The sequence below is a fragment of the Lissotriton helveticus genome, chromosome 12, assembly GCF_964261635.1.
Source record: "Lissotriton helveticus chromosome 12, aLisHel1.1, whole genome shotgun sequence".
In the NCBI taxonomy this organism is placed as follows: Eukaryota; Metazoa; Chordata; class Amphibia; order Caudata; family Salamandridae; genus Lissotriton; species Lissotriton helveticus.
The window spans coordinates 393,729,496-393,752,842 of NC_136073.1; the positions used below are offsets into that span (position 1 = coordinate 393,729,496).

At 43.7% G+C, this 23,347-nt stretch overlaps 1 protein-coding gene across 1 annotated transcript in view; it reads right to left on the minus strand.

The window, feature by feature from the left end:
- LOC144799895 (transcription initiation factor TFIID subunit 4-like) overlaps positions 1-23,347 on the minus strand; it is a 1,364,652-nt gene that overhangs the window by 546,576 nt on the left and 794,729 nt on the right. The window contains exon 13 of the mRNA XM_078671504.1: positions 1,153-1,209. Coding sequence (XP_078527630.1) covers positions 1,153-1,209 — 57 coding nt within the window. The remainder of the gene's footprint in view (positions 1-1,152; positions 1,210-23,347) is intronic.

Below are 23,347 nucleotides of genomic sequence, written 5' to 3' on the forward strand. Positions count from 1 at the left end.
CTGATATTCCAGGATGTTATGGGAAAGGAATGTGATAGTAATGTTATCATTGACTCCAGATGCTGCAGGATGGTTCAATTTAGGTTGTAACTGGTAAAAATAAGTGTGTTGTTACCAACTGACAAACCAGTGCAGTACAATAAGGAACACGATGTAAAAGAATTGTGCCTGCTTGGAGCAACTTCCTTTCTAAAACATTGTGATACAATACTTTTTACATGCAACTGTTCGAATTGGAGTGATGAAGGAAGAGAACACTTTTTGTGTGCATCTTATTTCATGGCCTTCACCATCTTTTATTATTAAAGCACTTGTGACAAATTTATAAGACTCATTTTCCTTCCAATATTATACAATCTATTTTAAGTAAGCCTCTTATTAATAAGTTTATGTTTTACTGTTACATACTGCATATGTATTTTCAGTTAAAATGAGTGTAGGTGTTTTTGTCACTGTGTAAAACGACCTGACGCCCGTGGGGCCTTCTATGCAAAACACAAAACCGTGCAATAAATAAACAAATTATTTTCTTGTAATCAACCATTTCACAAGAAACCAGGCTCTGGACTTGAGATGCTCTAATATTAAATTAAATGTCACATTGTTTAAATTAACATACAGGAAATACAAAGGAGGGTCGCTTGCACAGAATTGACTGCAAAATAATACAGTCACTCTACAACTAAATAAAGCTGCGTTTAACTTAATTAAGAGCATGCACATAATCGTTGAATATTCAGCAATAAAGTGCAGGAGTGCAATCGTTTTTATAACTGCTCGAAATAATTTTCAATGTTAAACAAAAAAAATCAAAAATAATTCATGTCTTGTAAGTGTTGTAAAATACACTGAAGTGGAGCTTAATCACACGCAAATTAATTATATAAAAAAAGGCTTCCTTGCCCATTTTCACAACTGCAATATGTCTGCGGAAAGCAATGGAAATTACATAAAACGCAGGAAAACAAGTTATCCTTAGGGCTGTAATACAGAAATGTATGTATTACATGTAATGATGAAAGGTAAAACACAAATGCATCCAAAAAAGTTTTTTGTCAGACGGTTATTAATGATATACAAAGCAGCAACGCATAAAAAATTAATAGGTGAAAGCCCTGAAATGTCAAGTCCAATGAGCACAATTCTGCTTACCTCCTTTGCTTTCTGTTTCAATCTCGCCTGCTCTGGATCTTCTTGCTTTGAGCGACTCTGCACGAACAGAAAAATAATGATTAACAAATGGTTTAAGAACCGCTCGTTTGTTCGTTTAAGTTCACACCAAGCTGAACAAAAATAAAATAGAAGAAGCAGTAGCAAGAATGTAATTAATCCATTAAAAATAATAATAATAAAAAATAAACCAGTTTTGCTCCTCTGCTCCACAAATGCGTCCAATTGCTAACTTGATTCAATATATACATTTTTAAAACACAAATATATACTGCTATTTTAGGAAACACAACTGTTGTTTTTACAATAATTCTATAGTTGAGTCAAGCTACCTTGCCGTCCAGTCGATCTGAGTTAGAATACTAATTTGAAAGCATAGAAGAGAGTAGGCAATGGGGAGGAACCAATGCGGAAGGGATGACTGACTACCTACAATACGCATTCTATGTCAGACAAATAAAAAAAGGTAAATCAAAAAGGTGCTTGCGGGTAGCCCTGTTAAACGCAGATGTTCCTAAAAGAAATCTTCTCCGCTGGAACCGGGATAATTACCCAGGTTTCAGGGTAAAGAAGTTGCATGTCTTTTAGCAATGAGTCTGGATTTTTACATCATTTCAGTGTGGGCCACAAGAGCTGCCTCTCAAAGCTGCCAAATGGCCATATGAAATCTACAAAGGGCTAGGAGTGAGGAGGAATTGTCTTTACCCGCGCTGATCTGGCCAAGACACAAAGCTACGCTATTGTGCATGGATGAGTCCTTTGCTCTAAATCATATCTGTGATAAATCCAATATCTTAATGTCTTCTACTCTCAGTAAACGTTGCAAATGTCGTTTTTTTCTAGCATCTTACTGCCTGCATTAGACATTGCCAGCAGTTTAACAATTCTTGGATCAGAAAGGTCTTCTTTCTTAAAGACGGATATCAATAAGAACCTTTCAAAGCAAGAAAAGCAATTGTGATTTAACAATGGCAATACACAATGGTTTCCTCACTAATTCCTCACTAATTCAAACATTTTGGGGAGGTAGGCAATGCTGAACCCCAGTACTAGCTGAGGTCCAGGACTGCAACAATGTCAATGATTTGATGGTTTCTTCAAAATAGGAATATAACAAACAACCAGAGTTGGACCCAACTCATGAGCTCCCAAAGTGAGATTTAGCACAGCTGTGAAATTTCAACCTTGATTCATTCCAGAGGAGCTCTTAAACCCATTGTACCTTCACCACTCTCCAAAAGGTGTTCATATCTTTACTCCTCAGGTGGCCAGCACCATCTTTAGGTCATATTCTAGACTTTGAATTTGGTGACCCTGAACTATATCAATAACACACAACACAAAAAAAGTACTCTCGTCTTAAAACAACAAATGAAAGGCCTTGTGCAGACTGAAAATCTCGATTACAGAACCTAAAATCTTCTGACATGGCTATGTACTTTTTAAACAAAACAAGCCTCACCTGCAATGATTTTGACACTTGTGGAAAAATTAAGCCATGTGCTGTATTAGCAATATATTCAAGTACACTTTCAGCGTTATCATTCTAGCAACTGGATGCTTTTGCCACCAAGATAACCAACAGTGTTCCTATAGTGGTGAACTCCAGCTTAAGTTTAACAGCGATTTTAACTAATAAAAATGTTTTGCACTTAACAAATGGCACATAGACAGAACATTAAAATGTTCAATGTGTCAACTGCAGAGATAACATATGCCGGTGACTCACTCCTAAGCATTCCTGAAATTCAAATAATGTTAATCACAGAAACGTCCCTGGTAGGAACATGAGCCACATACAAGGAGAAAGCAATGCAAGTAGATATTCTTTAAATGTACTGGTCTGGCCAGAATCAATGATGTACAAAGCAAATCTCCCAGTTATAAACTGTTCCAAATCCAAGCAGCGAGATGATGATCGAAGATTACCCTGTACTATTACACGTAAGGTGTTATAATTAGGCCAGGGCGAAGCACTACGCTACGCTCGCGCAACTCCGCAGTACACGAACTGCACGTAGCACCGTGCGAACGCGCGTAGTGCAGTCGTCATTTTTTGCTTGCTCACGGTCCTCAACGTCAAGTTGGCGACCGCAAGCAAGCAAAATAAAATCCTGGCGAGACTTTTTCCTCGTTCGCTATCAGCAACATCAAGTTGCCGATCGCGAGCGTGGAAAATAAACCTCCCTGCGAGATTCTCAACGCAGGTAGGCCTGGTTTCTCATTGCGAGTGGTCGCGTATGCTCGCGACCGCTCGCGATGAGAAACTACCAGTCCGTGTTGAGAAAGCTGCCGCTCGAGTTAAAATCTCCTCGAGCGGCAGAAAACAACAGCTCGCATCGTACAAGATGCCATTTTCAATGATTGCACAGTGCCGGATGCTTGTCCGCACTGTGCAATCATTAAAAACGGCATCTTGCACAGTGCGAACATGCTACTACGCAGTTTGCGTAGTGTTACACGTTGCTCGCGAAGTGCACTTCGATTCCAATTCCAGAATGATTTAAGGCTGTCACTAGTGTAGATAACAATTATGTTAAGTTGATATGCATACGGAAGCAATATATTAAATATTAAAGCTTTTGGAGCTTTCACATGTGTAAGGGGAGCATGAAAGCAGTATTTTTTCAAGACTTGCTTCAATGATCCGGGCTTTTCTTATTCAAAAGAGTTCTAACCAAACCTGAGCCTGTTTTGTACAGTGAGGTAGGCAAAATAATGACCTAAAAATGCACTGTGGATAAAATCTACAAAGAGAAATATCAACTAAGGGCATGAGAGGTTATAACTAAAGATTGTTAAACAGTCTGGCTTGTTCCCTACTGTTAGGGAACTAGTTGTTGTTGCCCATGCATGCCTCGGGTGAAAAAGGCCTGCATGTGTGGAAGATAATTCTACTATCTCACCCATGCTATTGAACAGCCTGCATGCGGATATTATAAAACATGGAAATCATCTGGACCCCAACTTGGCTCTAAAAACTTTCCTCTTTCTAATTTTTTTCAGTTAAGCTCCCGTTGTGCGTTTTTGCTAGTTTTTTTTAGTGTCAAGAAGTCACTCGGAAAAATTAAATAAAATGTAATCTAGCCCATTAGAGAACTTTCCAGACAATGCTTCCTGGCCAGATACTAAAGCTGGTAACAATTTGTAAGTCATCACATTAAAAACGGGTTCAGCTGAAAAATGTACTACTTGTGATGTAAATATTACTAAAAACAAAGGTGGTACTAGCAGCTTCAGATTTCAGTGAAAACATGTGACATTTATACTTCCCTCCACCCATCCAATGAAGTAAGACATCACATGCTCAACCCTTTCGTCTCCGATGGGACACATCGTTTACAACGCTAGTAATACCACGCGGGTTGAAAACAACGCGGATGTTACATCGTCTGTGTTACCACGCATGGCATTACATCGCAAGTCGTTTCAACGACTTGCGCTAGGTGGCGTGCAACACCAGGGAATGTGTTGGATTTTAAGTCCAGCAAGCCATCTAGCGCAAGTCGTTGAAACGACTTGCGATGTAATGCCATGCGTGGTAACAACGCGGACGATGTAACAACCGAGGTGTTACTTACAACAAGGTAACACCACGCGTTGTAACATCACATATTCGTCTCCTATAAATCGGGTCTATGGTTTTATGTTTACGCTTAAACAGGACAACCTTATTTTTAGCCAGAGTGACCACTTTCTTTTCAAAATTGTTAAATTCCTCTACAAAGAATAAAGCCTATTGCAGCTCTACCTATGTTAACTTGAAAAGAAACTTATTGTTTGCATACTATTAAACGGATACGCATTCCCTGGTTAGTTTTGGAGTGTGTTATAAAGTTAGACAAAGGGGGTCAGCCACCACCCTTTATGCTCCTTCAGGCATATCTTTCACCTGGAGGAGGGCTCTCTTGGGCTCTTGTTCCGTTGTTCCCTCTGTACCCCCCTTCAAAACTCCATCAGGCCTATCTTTCACCTGCAGGAGGGGTCTCTACGGATCTTCCGTTCCCTCAGTGTCCCCACCATCCCTCGCAGCGCTCCTTCAGGCCAATATTTCACCTGGTGGAGCATTTCTTTTGGCCCGCGGCTCAGTGTAGAGCCTTAAACTCATCATCTGCAGAACACCTGGAGTGCACACGCCAGAGTAAAAGGTATGCTCGTAGGAGTGAAGCGTTTAGCTATTTCACTACATCCTGTTCGTGCGCGGTCCCCAGAGTTATCCTACTGGTGATCTTCACTATCCCACCACCCGAGGGAAACTCAGGACCCCGGACTACAGGCCGCTTTACCAAGAAGAAGCGATGGAAGGGGAAAGGGTCATAATGGGAGTGAGGTAGAGGGTGCAGTGGAACAAGGTGACGGCTACAGTTGATGTGTGAATGTTGCGGTGAGAAGGCCAGTGTATGTAACGGGTGGGACCAGAAGAGGGCGAGGCTCTTCAGGAGTATTAAGTGACATACCCATCCCTTGCGAAAGTTGTGTGGCCAGCTGTGGGAGTTTTTATTGAAATGAGATGGCTTCAGAATGGGTAGGAATGAGTGTTTTAGGTAAGTGAGTGCCTACTGCAAACTAGGTAGGAGCATAATATGAAGTAATTGGCTGAGATTATTTGAGTTTTATATTTTTTATTATAACCATGTGGCTTGTGGATTTAAGGCTGTTTATAGCCAAAGAGAGCTGTATCTTAAGTTGTATAGGATCATTTACATAGTGCTTACTACCCATTTGGGTTGACCGGTTCATTCGGTGGACTCTTCCTGGTTTGTAACCTGGCAAGTGTGGCATGTGCCGGCAAGGGTGCCTTGTGCCAACAAGTAAAATGGAGCCCCACCGTCCCAAATTCATGTGTTTGGTAATACAAGTTGATCATAATTGGGATTCAGTGGTCATTCATACACGTGCCCTGCTGCCACCTTCTTTGTTAATGTCTATACTCTTAACATATATTATGTTATATCTAGTTATGTTTGGGGCAAATTCTTATTTGGTGTGGAAATTATCTTTCATAGTTCTATTTTACGCTGGATTTATAATTTCCGACGTCCAAACGCTTTCCTTACTGTAGATACAATACATTTATTGGAATGTGACTGTAGACCTCCGTTCTGGTGCCAACTTTCTCCCCAGCAGCTCTGCAGTGCAGACGCCACAGTAGCGAGACCTCCTCCCTCGAGGGTTTGCGCCTGCTCCCAGTCTCCTGCCCCTGTGCTGTCCCAGCCTCAGCCAGCACCTCGCCTGTCTGGAACACGGTATTCCCTGCCCTGCTTAGTGACTGCTTCACCAAGTTCTATTAATTTAATTAATTCATTATCTTTAGCTCTGACCGCATTTTCAGCCTTTTTTCCCCCCGCCGCTGCTGCCCCTCCCCCTGAACAGCCCCCCACTCCCGCCTCCCAGCAACTCATCCCACCCCTTCCCTATTTTATAGCAAGGCAAGCCCGTCAGAGCCCGTACGCCGCCAGGGACCCTGCATCATGGACTATCCACCACTACAACACAGCCGCCCTCCACGCACTCAACCCCAGAAGACTCAGAAACTGCCAACAGGCCACGCCAAAAACAACCCATGGCCTGTTCTCCTACCTCCACTGCCGCCAGACCTTCACCACCAACTCGCCCTCAAACACCACCGAAGCCAACATCGGTGACGCCCTAAGATGCATCCTCCTCAATGTGCGCTCCGTGCACAAACACGCCGTGGAGATCTGGAACCTACTCAACGCTCTCTAGCCAGACATTGCCTTCTTCACGGAGAACAGGACCAACGCCTCCTCCGGCCCCGACATCAACCCCGCCATCCCAGAAGGATACAAGATACAGAGGAAGGACCGCCCCAACCGCCCGGGAGGGGACCTTGCCATTGCCCACAAGAGCACCCTTCGCCTCACCACCTCCAGCGAAACTCTCCCCTTCGCCGAACACCTGCACTTCCAGTTCCAGACCAGCCCCAACTCCACGCTCCGTGGCACTCTCGTCCACAGACCACCCAGTCCCCGGATCCCTTCACTGCCACCATCATCGACCTCATCGCACCTCAATGAACTGTATACTCATTGAAGACCTGAACTTCCACCTTGACAACCCCAGCGACCCCAACTCCATCGCCCTTCGTGACAACCTCGCCAAAATTGGACTCACCACCAGTGCGTACACTTCACCGTCGAGAAACCCAAGGCACCCAAACCAGCCCCACGCCAACCACGAAGGAACTGGAACCGGTGAGCAACTCAACTCCACCCTCACCCAAGACAACCACACCTCGGCATCCGACGCCAACGTCGCAGCCAGAGAACTCCACGCTTGGATCTCCAACTGCACAGACCAGCTCGCCCGCTACGCAACATCGACAAACAGCGCCCCAGGAAAGCTGCCTGGTTCACCACTGATCGATAAGAGGCCAGATGCACCTGCAAATGCCTGGAGAAAAACTGGAGAAAACACCAAAACACCCAAAAACTACACCACCTACGAAGACACCATGACGGACTAACACAACCAAATCAGAACCACCAAAAGGACCTTCATCCACAACAAAATCCTCCCCAACTCCAAGGAACTCTTCACTGTCATTCAGGAAATCACCAACCCCCGCAGAGAAGCTGCAGATATCACCCAGTTCCAAGGCCTCTGCGACAAGCTTTGAACCTACTTCCACCTCATGATCAAAAACCTCTATGACTACATTGTTGACCATCCACCAGACGCCACAGCCGGCACAGCCCCAAACACACCAGCCAGCCCACCATTTCCACCTGGACACTGATCACGGCCGAAGACACCACCTCAACCATGAAAGGCATCCACTGAGGTGCCCCCACAGACCCCTGCCCTCCACAAATCTACCACAGAGCCGCCATCACCATCGCACCCTAACTACAATGCACCATCAACACCATCTCCTAAACTAGCTCCTTCCCAGACGACTGGAAACGCGCAGAAGTCAGGCCCCTGCTCTAGAAGCCCACAGTTGACCCCACCGACCTCCAGAACTACTGGCCTATCTCGCTCCTCCTCTTCGCGGCCAAAGTCGCAGACAAAATAGTCTACAGGGAACTGACACGATTCATCGTAGACAACGCCGTCCTCGACCCATCCCAATCCGTATTTTGAAGCAGCCACAGCACCGAGACTGCCCTACTCGCCGATACAGACCACATCCTCATCCACCTGGACCAAGGCCACTCCGCAGCCCTCATCCTACTCGACCTATCAGCAGCCTTCAACACCGTCTCCCACTCCACACTCGTCACCAGACTACACAACACTGGCCTACAAGGAATAGCCCTAGACTGGATCCGATCATTCCTCACCGGAAGTAGCCAAAGAATCAGACTGCCACCCTTTCTCTCTGATCCCACTGATATCACCTGCGGAGTCCCGCAGGGGTCATCACTGAGTCCAACAATCTTCAACGTCTACATGGACCCCCTCGCCGCCCATCGTCCGACAACAAGGCCTCAACATCGTATCATACGCTGCCAAAATCCAACTCATCCTCTTCCTCACCAAAGACCTCACCACTGCAGATTCAACTTCCAGAAAGGGATGCAGTACGTCGCACTCTGGATGACCAATAGCTGCCTAAAAGTCAACACTAAGAAAACAGAAGTCCTCGTTCTTGGAACCACCCCCTCAGCATGGGACAACATCTAGTGGCTGACCATCCTCGGACGCCCGCCAACCCTGCCAGAAACCTCTGCATCGTACTCGACTCATCGCTCGCCATGAATGGACAGGTCAATGCAGTCACCTCCAGCTGCTTCAACACCCTCCGCAAGACTTTCAAGTGGATCCCCCCTGAGTCAAGGAAGACAGTCACCCACGCACTCATCACCAGCAGACTGGACTGTGGAAACGCACTCTACGCCGGCATAAACAAGTCTCTACTCCGGAAACTCCAGACGATACACAACACCGCTGCCAGACTCGTCCTCGGCATCACCTGGCACAAACACATCACACCTACAAAGACTCCACTGGCTCCCCATAGAGAAAAGAATCACCTTCAAAATCCTGGTACGAGCTCCCAGCAGACATCGGACGCGCACCCTCCCTGAACACCTTCGGAAAGACTCTCAAGACTGGGCTCTTTGGCAAAACAAAGCTGCTGATTCTCTCCCCCCTTCAGCGCCTTGAGACTCCCACGGGGGAGTAGCGCGCTTAAAATAGCCTGATTGATTGATCGAAAGTAGGTGTGCTAACATGCACCCTATAAGCCCTTGATTTCTATGAATTTTATCACAGACAGCCACATTTTTTAAGCTTTTTGCAGATCCACGTGTTGGTAGATCTGTTCAGGATAAGCTTAACAAGATGGAAGAAATACACTAGGTAACAGTTTCTCAAACTGTGGGCTGCAACCCACTGGTTGGTCGCAAAATGTCTGGTCTTTAGAAGATGAACAAGCAATAAATAAAGATGCCTTTAAATTGTGTGTTGATCTTGTTACATTTGCTGTGCTTCAAAGACAGAGGTGAAATGTCAGGCAAAATCGTCTCACAAATTGACGCTTATTTATTCTCTTAACATAGGGATCGGGGGAGAGGTTTTTAAAGAGACAAACTTGCTGGGTACAGTGATTGTGAAGAGAAAGGCTGTAATTTGTTTGCAACACACTTACATTTCAATACCAGAATTAATTGTGCACATTTTGGAACATATCAGCTATTAGGAAATTATCAATTAAGCACTTTTTTGCAATTCTTAAGTGCGATGGAAACAAAGATTTAAATAAAACAAATCAAGACACTTTACTTGATCATATGTAAATGATAAGTATTCACTGAAACCCATTTCCACACATATGTGTGCTATGTAGTTTTATCAGTACAACTGTCTGTGCCATTCCAATAGAACATGTGCTGTCTGTAATGACAGTGCGCTACTGCACAATGGTTTAATAATACATTTGCCACAATGTACGCCAAAATGAACCACCAGCTACAAACTACACCCATACCACTCTCCTGAAGAACACATTTACTACACTTGTGAAACGCGCGTGTGAAAACAATGAGCAAGTAGGAGGGAGTTGGGAAAGGTAGTTACAATAGTACCTATTTCCAAGTCAAAATGACTTGGAGGAGTTTTGTCCCAGGCGGAGACCAATTAGGTGTCTGGGCCGGGATAAAAATTGCAGAGAACCACATATAAGGGCTGGGTCACAGTCGACTTGAGTGAAAAAGAACCAAGTGATGTAGACAATAGGAAAAAGGTCATAGAGCGTGACATGTCAAGGAAAGAAGGAATGGAGTTTATCTAATTAAGGAGCTGTAACAGCCTAAATAAAGGTCCTGATAAATGCCCTGGAACCCCTTTTGGGGCCCACTAATGGGCAGAAACATCTTGACCACTAAGAGGGGAATATTTGTTAAAAAACCCCAGTCCTCTTTTTAACTCTACCCCTTTGGACCTACAGAATAAAGAGATTTTTGGCCCTCTGGGAGTAGTTTTAACCAACAAAACATATTATAATTTCTTATGCACGCTGTCCGTCACTGACTATCTCCATCACTCATCAAAACACCTTTGCTCCTCCCACTTTGGAAGTTGTAGCCCACACCATGGACCTTGCATTATGGGTGTGAGGAGGGGACCCAATGATGAAGCATGTCACCCTTAGGTGAGTGAGAGTTCTCGTCCTTAAAAAGGATTCCTTCCATGGAAACAATTTCATCACATCACACACCAATTTATCATTTTTGATAGGGCATATCTCTAGGCAGTGTACTAGCCTTTAGCCCTTTGAGTATCACTTAACTGACACAATCCATTGTGTTAAGGCCAGCTTTCAAAATGCATTTGGCTGAATGCTATCCACCTTGTACCATATGAGCAAATATATTTCTAATATCAGGGAAGGCCAAAAATATCTCACTGTCCATATTACCAGAGGGAATGGAAGTACTGTCTGAGCAAGTAAATAATGTTTAAGGACAGCAAGTCCAATCTTTTAAAATGGAAGACTCTTTCAGAAAGTGTTGATTCACTTTGATTCCCTGTTTGGCGGCACAGAGGGGAAAGAATTTGGATTTACTTTACTAGAGGATTCTTGAACTACCAAGATCTCAAGTTAGGTGTTGAGTCAGAAAAGACAGTTCGCCAAGGACAGCTGTATTGGGGCCTACCTGCAGGGCAATGCTCTGGTAGAGCTGAACATGTCAAATGCGAGATCACCATCAAAGTTTCCATCTGGGCTTCGTTGAAAAGAAGGCTGTAAGATTTATGTTAAAAGGTTTGCCTGAGCCTCCGGGGCATGGCCACGACTCAGAAAAGATGGCCGGTTTGCAGAAGTTGATTCACTAAGGGAGCCTATACTCCAGATAAGTGCATTGAATAAGATCACTACTGTATGATGCCACATACTATGATACAGACTAAATGAATGATTTAATTACCAATTTTTGCATACAATGCAGATGTTGGGCTATATTTGATAGGATTTTTTCTGAGACTGTTTCACTCATGTAAATGGCTTTTTACAAAAGCTAGTCACTAAACATGCTGAGTCTTGCACATAGGATTTATTCTCTCTTGCAATGTACTTAATTTGAAAGGATTTTATTTGACGTTTATACTGCAGCAGTCATTGGGGTATGTTTTTGGTAGGATCCTACCAACAGTGAAACTTTTTCCTCCTATTTCATGTTGCACGCTTGCAACACTGAATCCTACGAATAACCTGCTGTTTCAATATCAATGCTGTTAATAGATTCCTACTGCATTGTTGCACTAAGTCACACTCACAAAGCGCCAACTACAGCTGTAATGGATCTACTCCTATAGTAGAATTGTGTTGCTGTTTATTTCAACCTAACAGTATCTCATACTAGTCACATACAATTGCGTGCCGACTACCCTATGGGTAGTATGGGATAAAAACTTGTCTACATAGCAGGCAACTGCATACAATAGTCCTTTTTACTGCTACACTGGAAACGGACGTCAGAATTTAAAAATGTCTGTTAACTGAGTCAATATTGTTCACTCCAAAAAGGCCACAAACAAAAAGAAGTTTAGACAAAGACGTTCTAAAGCTGAACCACCACTTCCGGATTAGTAAACAAAATAGTCCATCTTCAATACACACAATCCTTAAGAAACTAAAGGAAGTCCATGAACTGGCAAAATCAACTAAAATGAACACCAATGTGATGTAATTTGATCCCAGCACTATGAAAATTGAAGTTAGACAAATAAATAGCAGAATTGCAGTAACTGAAAACAGAATAAGGAACCTGGAAGACTGAGAAACTTCTCACACAAAGGAACTCATTGCGATGATGCCCACAACACTAAGTCTCAAAAAGCAGCATCGGATTAGGAGGACCGAAGCAGATGCAGCAATTTACAAATCTTTGGACACCCTGAAGGATCGGAAGGAAAAAACCATGATGCCTACATACATTTCTTGGAAACTTGGATACAGGAAATGTCTAGAATTTCCCTTAAAAATAATTTCAACTGGAAAGAATGCACAGGATTCTGAATCAAGAATCAGGGAAAGCATCAAGACCCATAATAAGTAAACTTCTCAGATATCAACATGCAGTTTTAATTCCTCAAATTATGAGGAAAAATTATCTCATCCTCAGAGAGGAGAGGACAATCTATACATCACAAGACTACTCCAAAGCTACTGTAGACTAAACAAGGTTTTTCTTTACCTCTGAGACCCAGATTAAGAGCCAGACAGAACTAAACAATGTTTAGATAACTTGGATGACTCTGAAATAGACTCACACGAAGGGGTGTTCTCCCAAATACTTTAACATTTACCCATATGCCAAGTAAGCTCACATAAGGCATATATGATCTGAGTCTTTGAGTTTCATATTAAGATATTTAGTGCAAGTGAAAACTGTTGATAGTTTAATAATTAAGGTGTATGGGTACACCAAATTCTTGATATCCAGCTGACATAGAGGCTGTGACAAATGGCATATGCTGTAATAAACAACCATTCAGTGGGTAACAAGCTAATTGGCATTATAACAGTGCATTTTAGTATATTTCTGAAAAGATTTTAGCTGGTATAGTTAACAGCATTGTTTGATTATAAAGTTCACTGACGGGAATTTCTCCTTGTTTCCCAATGTTACTAATCCTTGTGAAGGGATGGGAGGGTGAATGGGAAGTATTGTTATGTTCTTCATCATGGTTGGTGTCTTTAGAACTGTTTGGACTATTATCGTCCTATGTTCAAATTCTGCTTTCTGTTTTAAGATCTTAAATTTTATCAATACTATATCAAGTGGTTTCCATTATATTTCCATACCAAGAATTAAAAAAATATATATTTTTGGTGATTCTTACATCAATTTATAGCTGGATTACCATATTGCATTTCATTGCTCATATCTGTTATGATTTATTTACCAATTCAACAGGTCTACATCCACTAATAATCAAAATAGTATTTCTCTTAACACAAAAGACCTAAACCAACCAGTAAAAAGACAAAGTAAAATTAAATACTACAAGTATAAATTAAAAGGAGATATCATTCTCTCACAACAATATAAAATATGCAAAAAAGAAGCTTTATTTCTACTATCTAAATGGGCGGGTGACATACTCTGCTCTTCCGCAGATCGTAAGAAAAACGGGTTATTGACATAACTATCCAAGAAAGTGAACACTGTGGTTATCCCATTCCACTGATATGTTATTTATAAAAGGTTTCATGTTGCTGAAAACACAGAGGAAAGAGAAACTCAAAACTTAATTTGATTCTGGAGGTAAAAAAAGTTGGTATTTTTCCGAATCGAGAGTTGAAAATAATGCAACCAGTTTTGTAAAGGTTTCTCCGAGTGACTGTACCAGTGTAATTTTACCAGTAGAGGTCTGGTGCGGCAGAATATAGGCTGACACCAGACCAACCTAGCTTCTTGGTTTTAGGTAGATGGGTAGTTGCAAAGCTTCTTATGGTTTATGAAAAGGTTTCATGTCAAATATATATCCCCTAAATGCAGACAAACCCACATTTTGGTCAGATCTAATTCAAGAAATTAGTTTTATTCGACTCAACACCAAAATCATTTTCGGTGGCAACTTTAATTTACTTCTAGACTGCATACATGCACAACTCCCGATGCAAATATACACCTCCCAAAGCTCATAAGAAACGACTCAATTTATGCCAGAGACATAACTTCAAAGATACTTGGAGACTGCAACGCCTTGATACATTAAAGTTGGACTATACTTTCTACTTGTTATCACACAATACATATTCTAGAATAGATTATCTACTGATCTCAGGGCCACACTTCCAATCCATCGATGAACCTCTAACAACCTAGACACATCCCAGGTCACTTTTGTATAACATTACCTCTCTCATGGGACTTATCACATATACTCAAAATGTATGGAGACTGAATGATGAAATCCTACAAGATCAAACAAACGTAACGCAGATACGAAATGATATAGATCATTTCCTACAAACTGGAGGATAACTCTCCTCTTACACGATGGGAAGCCCTGAACGAGACTAATGTAGGTTCACTAATAAACATATGTTCAAATATGAATAAGAAAACAAAGTAATCCATTAGAGACTAATGTAGGTTCACTAATAAAAATATGTTCAAATATGAATAAGAAAACAAAGTAATCTATTCTTTTATTACAAAAAGAAATTAAGGCTTTAGAATGTCAACAAAGATAATCAAAATGTCTCTTAATCCTACAAAGAATTGAATAATAAGAAATACAACTTTAATAAGATTTTAAGCTCAAAATCTGGACTGTAGATAGATAGGCAAAATATTAGACTATGTGAAGAGAACAAAGCAGGGAAAATGCCGGCATCATACCCAAGATTTAAATAAACCAAAAATGATCAGAAAGGTAACACACATCTGAAATCCACTAAGATAGTCAACAAGTTTATGGATTTTTACAGGCAATTATATGACAACCCTAATCATATGGATTTTCAACAATGCTCTCAATTTTTAGAAGAACTATTTATCCGAACCAGTACTTAATTTTTTTTAAAGATAAAAAATAACTAAGAGAGGGACTCCTTTCAGGAGGCCTCTGCAACTTGCACCACCCTTTACCCCGCCAGCGCTGCCAATGGCAGTACAAAAGCAAGTAATAATCATAACACATGTGATAATTTAGAGTTCCAGATCCCCAAAGCTATAAGAATGGTATGGGCAGCAGTCAATAGTAATTTTTAATGGACACTGAATTAATAAACAACTGTTGTTGTGCTCATCTTTAAATTAGACAAACAGTGCCACCATGTTGGCAAACTGTTACAGGCCCCGGTGTTGACAAAGTGCCAGTGTCAAGCACCCGGAAGCCACCGGCTCAAATTGAGCATTGCTCTCAACTATTTAAGACAAGGATAGACCTAAACTTTATTCACGTATAACTACTGAGGAAATAACAAAGGTTATCAATAATCAGAAAACAGAAAAAAGCCCCAGGCACAGACAGATTCAGGACAATTTTTATAAATCCTTTAGGTCCAATGTACATGTTCTACTTAAAAATAATTTCCAACACTTTGCCTGGAGTGGTGAAGGGGACTCTAAATACCAAAAAAACACCTACAGTCTCATTCATGTGTATGTGAACAATATATACAAAAATGCCCTAACTCTCTCAAAACTAACGTAAAAGTGATCGTCACGGGGAAGACATCCCTGTGGAAGCATTCAAAGTGGTAGTCCTGAATGAAAGGAAGGATCTCATACAACCTAACAATAATAGGCCAATCTCTCTAATTAACATTGATTGCAAAATCTAAGCGTAGGTATTAACATCCAGATTAGAAACATTAATACCTGACTTTATACACAGTAATCAACTATATTATCTAGTACAGGCGTCTTGATCCGGTTGATCATGTGCTACCAGTAGTCCCAGACACCTTCAAAGTAGCTTGCAGCCTTCAGTTAATTTTTTAAATAAGAACAGGGTCACATTTTTCTTTTAACATTAAGGACAGGCTGTGCTTACTTTACATTATCATCATCAGGCTACAGATAGCAGAGCCTCATAATGAGCAGTGCTCAGTCACATTTATGGACCAGGCTGGGTCACAGAGGTGAAGAACTGTAGCACTGAAATATTCAATTCTTAAATAAGACTCTGAACAAAATAGTGTTTCTGAATGCTTTTGAATGGGAGAAAATTCAAATGAAAAATTTACCTTGAATAACTCTTCATTTTAATTTTCTTCTATTTCAAAGTGTCGCATTTACAAACAGCAGGCCTTTTGTTCTCAGTGGACAGTAGATTCTATGCCATATTTATAACTGAAAACGTAATTTTTTTAAATGGAAGACATTTAAAGTGAAGAAAATGTTTTCTACAAAACATTAAGTATTAATGTCTTTCTCCATTTTAAATTATGCCAAACGCCTATTAATGTTTAATGAAGCATGTTTATTCACTTAAAATTTCTCCCATTTAAACAAATGTATTTTTCGGTTATAAATGTAGTACCATGTCTACAGGCCACTGGGAGCAACAAGCTTGGTGTTTGCAAATGTGACACTTGGAAATGAGAGATCATCTAAATTAAGACTTTAATGGAATCCGCATAAAATTAACACTTTAGTTTATTTTTCTTGATACAGTTCCATATTTATTAGTGAAGAATACAGCCATTATTTCATGTTGGAGAAATTTTAAGTGAAGAAAAATGTTCCATAATCTGGGCATTTTTGCAGAACATGTTTCTGCAGTTTAAATTTCTCCCTCTTGTGTTATACATTTAACGGTGCCACATATGGCGAAAGGTATGTCCTGCGCAATACAACACAGTCTCTCAGTCACAGATACACATTTATCTGATTCATACGTACAAGTTTTCATACAACCCCAAAGACCACTCTCTCACTGGTACACACGGCAGCCACATCATAGTGCCCCATGTCAAAGTATTTTGTTCAAATCATAGCATCTGGCTCTATGGACATTAGGCTTAAAGTCAATTAGGTTGGGTGTAGGGGCGGCTGGAAAAAATGAGCGAGTTACTTAGCCTTCAGTAGCTCACAATGATTTTCACTGATCAGAGGTAGCTCTCACTATAGAAAAAGTTGGAGACCCCCTGATCTAGTGATAACACAAGACTGTTCTCACCCGTTATAGAAAAGGTGCATTCAGCTTCCAAGCCAACCACTACCATTGGTACTGAAAAAGCCTTTGTTAAGGTTTCATGGACATTTCTGAGGTCAGCTCTACATTAATTCCAATTGGGACCAGACTTCATCCAAATGGTAATGGCTTTATACAACAAACCTTTCCTCTATAACAAGTAATCAAGACAAGGTTGTCTATTATCACAAGCATTATTTTTATATGAGAACCCCTAATTTATTTGATTAGAACAGATGACTAAATTGCAGGCATTCATTTTAATAACCTATTGGCATTTTGATGTTCACTGAAAACACAGAACAATCCATCAGAGCTTTCTTTCAAACAATAGCCACATACTCAATGTATACAGGTTATACCTTAAACAAAGATAAATCAGAGGTCAAGGTTATAAATAATCTGTGAAGGAAAGAAGTACTAGGTGACTCTGGTCTAGCACGACAGAATAAATACTTAAAATATCTAGGTAAGGAATTTAATGCACAAGTTACTTACCTTTGGTAACGATATATCTGTAAGAAACATTAATAGTGATAGATTCCTTACCTTAGAATGACCCCTAGGCGTCAGACTGGATCCGGAAAGTTTTTTGTCAGCAGTACCCCTGCGTGACGGTAGGCATCGTCGTGCGGCTCAGCGAACAACGTTGGCGTCGTCATCATCGAGATGACGTCGCTGGTGCCACTTAGACACGCCCACTGTCAGTTCTGTACATGACTTTCCACGCCAGGAACGCAGAGCAGTGCAAGATAGTGACCACTGGTACCTTGAAACTAGGGCCCTGAAAAGAGATGACCTTAACCCTAGAAATCAGTTCGCAGAACGGGGAGGATGGGTGGGGTGGTAAGGAATATATCGCTACTAATGTTTCTTACAGATATATCGTTACCGAAGGTAAGTGACTTGTGCATCTGAAAGAAACATGTAGTGATAGATTCCCTACCTTAGAATAGATACCCCAGCAGTACCAACCCCGGTGGTGGGTCTGCGAACCAAGATCACACCAGAAAGCCTTGGAGAACAGAACGGCCAAAGAAGCCGTCTCTCCTGACTTGGCTGTCCAGGCAGTAATGCTTGGTAAACGTGTGCAACGAGGCACAAGTAGCTGCCTGACAGATGTCATGCAAGGGAACTGCCCATCCCAAGGCAGTAGTGGCTGCCGTCGCCCTGGTAGAACGACAAAATGTAACTATGCTTCTGTCGGGGGCGTATTATCTCTTTAGATTTTGCTGGCTCTGCAGTCAAACATTCATTTCAAAACCAATCTTTTCAAAGAATAAATCATAAGAAATGCAAATCCAAACCGACTAGGGAATGAAAAAAATATATTTTATATAAATAACTTCATTTATAAATACCCTTATTCAAGTATATATATAGCTGTCAGAATCACATGGTGGCGCATCATCTGTAAAATTGTGAATTTTAGGTGCTCAGTGAGAATGGTGAAAGTGTAATATATACAGTGATATTTTGTGACTGAAATGGGGAAAGGGGAAAGCAGGAGGGAAATAAAACGGCCAATGAAAAACACTTTTTCAGATAGGTCTGCGGACCACAATTGCTAGTTTCATTGCAGAATTCATAGTACTGGTCCAGATAGTTCTAAAGTCGACGTTTCCCCTTTACCCATTTCAGCTCATTTTTAGCCAAAGAATAACAAGCTTTTATGCACAGAACTACCCAACGAGAGATGGTCCGCTTGTGCACGGCCCGACCTTTCTTGGCATCCACGTAGCAAACAAAGAGTTGGTCATCCACCCGGAACTGTTGTGCGCGGTTCAGATAGAATGAGCGCGTGCGTTTTGGGTCCAGACGGTGGAGCCTCTCTTCCTCTTTTGAAGGATGTGGAGGAGGAAAGTAGGTGGGCAAAGTGATGGTTTGTCCGATGTGAAAGACGGTGACAACCTTTGGCAGAAAAGAAGGCAGAGTCCTTAGAACAACCTTATCCGGATGTACAGAGAGAAATTGAGGTTTAGAAGAAAGAGCCTGGAGCTCACTCACTCATCTGGCAGAGGTGATGGGCACCAGGAATGCAGTTTTCAAAGAAGATGGAGAGGACAGTTGTGAAGTGGCTCAAAGGGAGCACACATCAAATATGTTAGAACCAGGTTCAAGTCCCACTGAGGCATTATGAAGGGAACAGGAGGGAAAAGATGAATAATGCCATTTATGAATCTATTTACAACAGGGGACTTGAAACGGGAAGGCTGATCTGGAAGCCGTAAAAAGGCTGAAATGGCAGAGAGATAGCCCTTGATAGTCCCCAGAGCAGAGGCCTACTGGGCCAAAGGAAGCAGGAATAGAAGGACTTCTGAAAGAGGGGCAGAAAGGGGATCCACAGCCTTTGCTGTGCACCATGCCACAAATTTATTCCACCTGCAGGCGTATACCGTTTTAGTGGAGGGACGACTGACTGCCAAGTTTACATCACAAACTTCAGGAGGCAGGTTGAAAGACGTCAACTGCCACCGCTCAATCTCCACCCAAAGGAGGTGGAGGCTGGACAGGTTCGGGTGGAGGACCGTCCACTGCTGCGACAGAAGATCCTCCCGAAGAGGCAGTCTTATCGGGGGATCGATGGCCATGCTGAGTAGCTCGGGATACCATACTCTTCGAGCCCAGTCCGGAGCAACAAGGATGACTTGGGCCTGGTCGCGCCTGATCTTCTTCAGCACTATGGGTAGAAATGGTATAGGCGGATAGGTGTATAGTAGACCATAACTCCACTCGTGATGAAAAGTGTTGTCTAGCGAGTGCTGCCTTGGAAATTCCAACCCGCAAAACTGATGACATTGTGCGTTCTCTTCAGTGGCGAATAGATCTAACCAAGGCTATCCCCACTGCTGAATGAGTCCTTGCGCCACGTCCGAGTGCAGACGCCATTCGTGATCCATCATGCACTGGCGGCTGAGTTCCTGCCAGGTGTTGAACCACCAGGGAAACCCCTGATGTTCCAGCCATGTCCAGAGGTGCAGAGCCTCCTGACATAGGGACCACAACCCCACACTCCCTGTTTGTTGCAGTACCACATGGCGGTGGTGTTGTTCGTGAACACCTGCACTACTCTACCCTGGACAGAGGAAAGGAATGCCTTCAGTGCAAGACAGTTCGCCCGAAGCTCCAGAAGGTTGATGTGGAGCCTGGACTCCGCCGGAGACAAGAGGCCTTTGATCTCCGCCTCTCCCATGTGGCAGCCCCATCCCAGAAGGGACGCATCCATCACAACTGTGTGTTCCGGTTGGGGAAGGGAGAGGGATCTGCCATTGACCCAATCGCGATTCGTGAGCCACCACTGCAATTGTCGTGTAGTGCCCTCCGAGATCTGGATGTGATCAGACAGGTTGCCATGATGCTGTGCCCACTGGAACTACAGGTCCCACTGCAGAGCCCACATATGCTATCTGGCATGATCCACAAGCAGGATGTAAGAGGCCATCAGGCCCAGAAGCCGAAGGGTCATCCTGACCGAAACCCGGGATAGAGGCTGAAAGATTGGAATCATAGCCTGAATATCATGGACTTGCTGCTCAGGAGGATAAAACTGAAACTGCGTCGAGTCCAGAACCGCTCTGATGAAGAGGAGCTTCTGAGAGGGCATCAGGTGCCACTTTGGAATGTTGATGGAAAACCCCAGCAAATGCAGGAGGTCAGCCGTAGTCTGGAGGTGGGAGACAACGGCCTGGGGCGAGCCCGCCATCAACAACCAGTCGTCAAGATAGGGGAAGACTGGAACCCCTAATCTTCGCAGATGAGCTGCAACCACCTCCATCACTTTTGTAAACACGTGAGGGGTGCTGGTAAGGCCAAAGGGGAGAACGGTAAACTGAAAGTGCTCATGGCCTACCATGAACCGCAGGTAACGCCGGTGGAGCGGCAGGACGGTAATGTGGAAATGAACGTCCTGCAAGTCCAACGCTACCATCCAGTCTCCAGGGTCGAGGGCAGACAAGACCTGAGCTAGAATCAACAACTTGAACTTCTCCTTCCGGAGGAAGCCGTTGACGCTCCTGAGGTCCCAGATAGGACGCAGGCCCCCTTTGCCCTTCTTGGGAACTAGAAAGTAGTGAGAGTAACAACCCCGCCCTACTTCTGGGCCAGGAACGCGCTTGATGGCCCCCTTGGCCAAGAGGGCCGTAACTTCCTCTTGCAGAAGTTGCAAGTGATCCCCCGACATGCTGTGGTACTGCGGTGACATGGCTGGAGGGGTCACCGCGAAGGGGAGGGAGTAGCCTCTTCGGACGATTTGGAGTACCCACCTGTCCGAAGTGATGGCACGCCAGTGGAACAGGTGATGGCGAACCCTGCCTCCCACTGATGTGGAAAGGGCCTGAAAGCTCGGTCTAGGAAGGCTTTGAGGCAGATGCTGCGGGAGCGAGTGTGGACTGACCGGCTCTCTGTCCCCCTATTCCGCCACGGCGGAATGCACGCCCGCGACCGCGTTGAGGCTGGTTCTGCAGCCTGTGGCTGGACGAACGTGCGGGGGTGCCCCTTCCTTGGCCACAAAAGAGGCGACAAGCAGAAGGTTGCTGGCGCTGGGCAGACAGGCCCAAGGACTTGGCTGTAGCCCTGGAGTCCTTAAAGCGCTCCGGCGCGCTATCTGCCTTGTCGCCAAAGAGGCAACGGCCATCAAAAGGCATGTCCATGAGTGCGCTCTGGACATCCCCTGAAAAGTTTGTGCCTCAGCCAGGCGTGATGACGAATCGCCACCGTCTATGCAATCGTTCTGCCCAGCGAGTCCGTAGTGTCAAGCCCACATCGAATGGAATACCGTGCTGCATCCAGCCCCTCAGCAAGAGCCTGGGCGAGCCGTGTCCTGGCCTCCTCCTCGAGACACTGGGGCAGCACGTCCGCCACAGTATCCCACAGAGAGTGGGTGTAATGGTCCAAAAGGCATGCGGTATTAATGGACTGCAACCCTAAACTGATTGAGGAAAACAGTTTCTTGCCAAACTGTTCCAGTCTTTTGGAGTCCCGGTCCGGAGGTGCGGACGGGAAGGCGGTTTGGGATGTGGAGGCCTGGATAACCAGACTGTCAGGGATGGGATGTACGGACAGAAAGCAGGGGTCGCCCGGAGCTGGGCGGTAGCGCCGGGCCACTTTCCAATCCACAGGAGGGTCTGTGGTGGTCTGTGGTTCCATCAGAACGTCAGTGAGGGCCTCATTAAACTATAGTAGAGGCTCCGAAGAGCTTACTGGCGGGTGAAGCACCTCGGTGAGGAGGTTAGTCCTCACGGCCACTGCAGGGAGCTCAAGGCCCAAGGCCTTGGCCGCCTTGCTCAGCACCACAGCATAAGTAGCTCCCTCCTCCGAAGCCACGGAAAGAGGAGAGATAAAACCAGTGTCGGGCGATGTGTCTAGACCACTGGCCTCCCCTAGCTCATCTGCCCAGTACTGACTTAACTGGCACTGCTGTGCCAGAGGGTCCTCAGATCCCTCCCAGTCCTCCCCTTCATCCGTGTCCTGATAAACAGGCATAAATGACGGAGCCGGGCGTAGGTGAATAACTCACCAGTCGGCGTCGGCGCCGATCCGCCGCCGAACTCGGGCTGAATCCAGGGCCGGCGACGCCAGAGAACTTGCAAACATCCAGAGCCAACACTAGATGGCATGAGTATGCAAAGCATGTGATCTCCAGCTCATATGCCTTGAACGCATTATTAGGCACAGCACTAGCATGGCGTAAAGAAAACAATATTAAGTTAAACTCAAGTCTGATTACACAGTGTGGAATTGCTGACCACAAATTTAACAAAGATCATGTGCTTTGGATATACATTTTTGTTTAAGTGGATTACAGAGTTAGGTTTTAGCAATGGTGATGAGTATAAGACAGCAGGATTTCATTTGGCGTTGATTGATGGAATTTATGCTCACCAGACATATAGTTGTGCAAAGACCATAAGGATTAGGTTAGGATGACCGATCTTTCACTCTTCGTTGGCATATTTGTTTTGCCAATTAACCTAATGTCTATCGTCATGCTCAGACAGTCGCACCCGGTCACTTGATGAAATGGTTTGCCGTCCAATGTTCATCCTGAGTTTTTTGC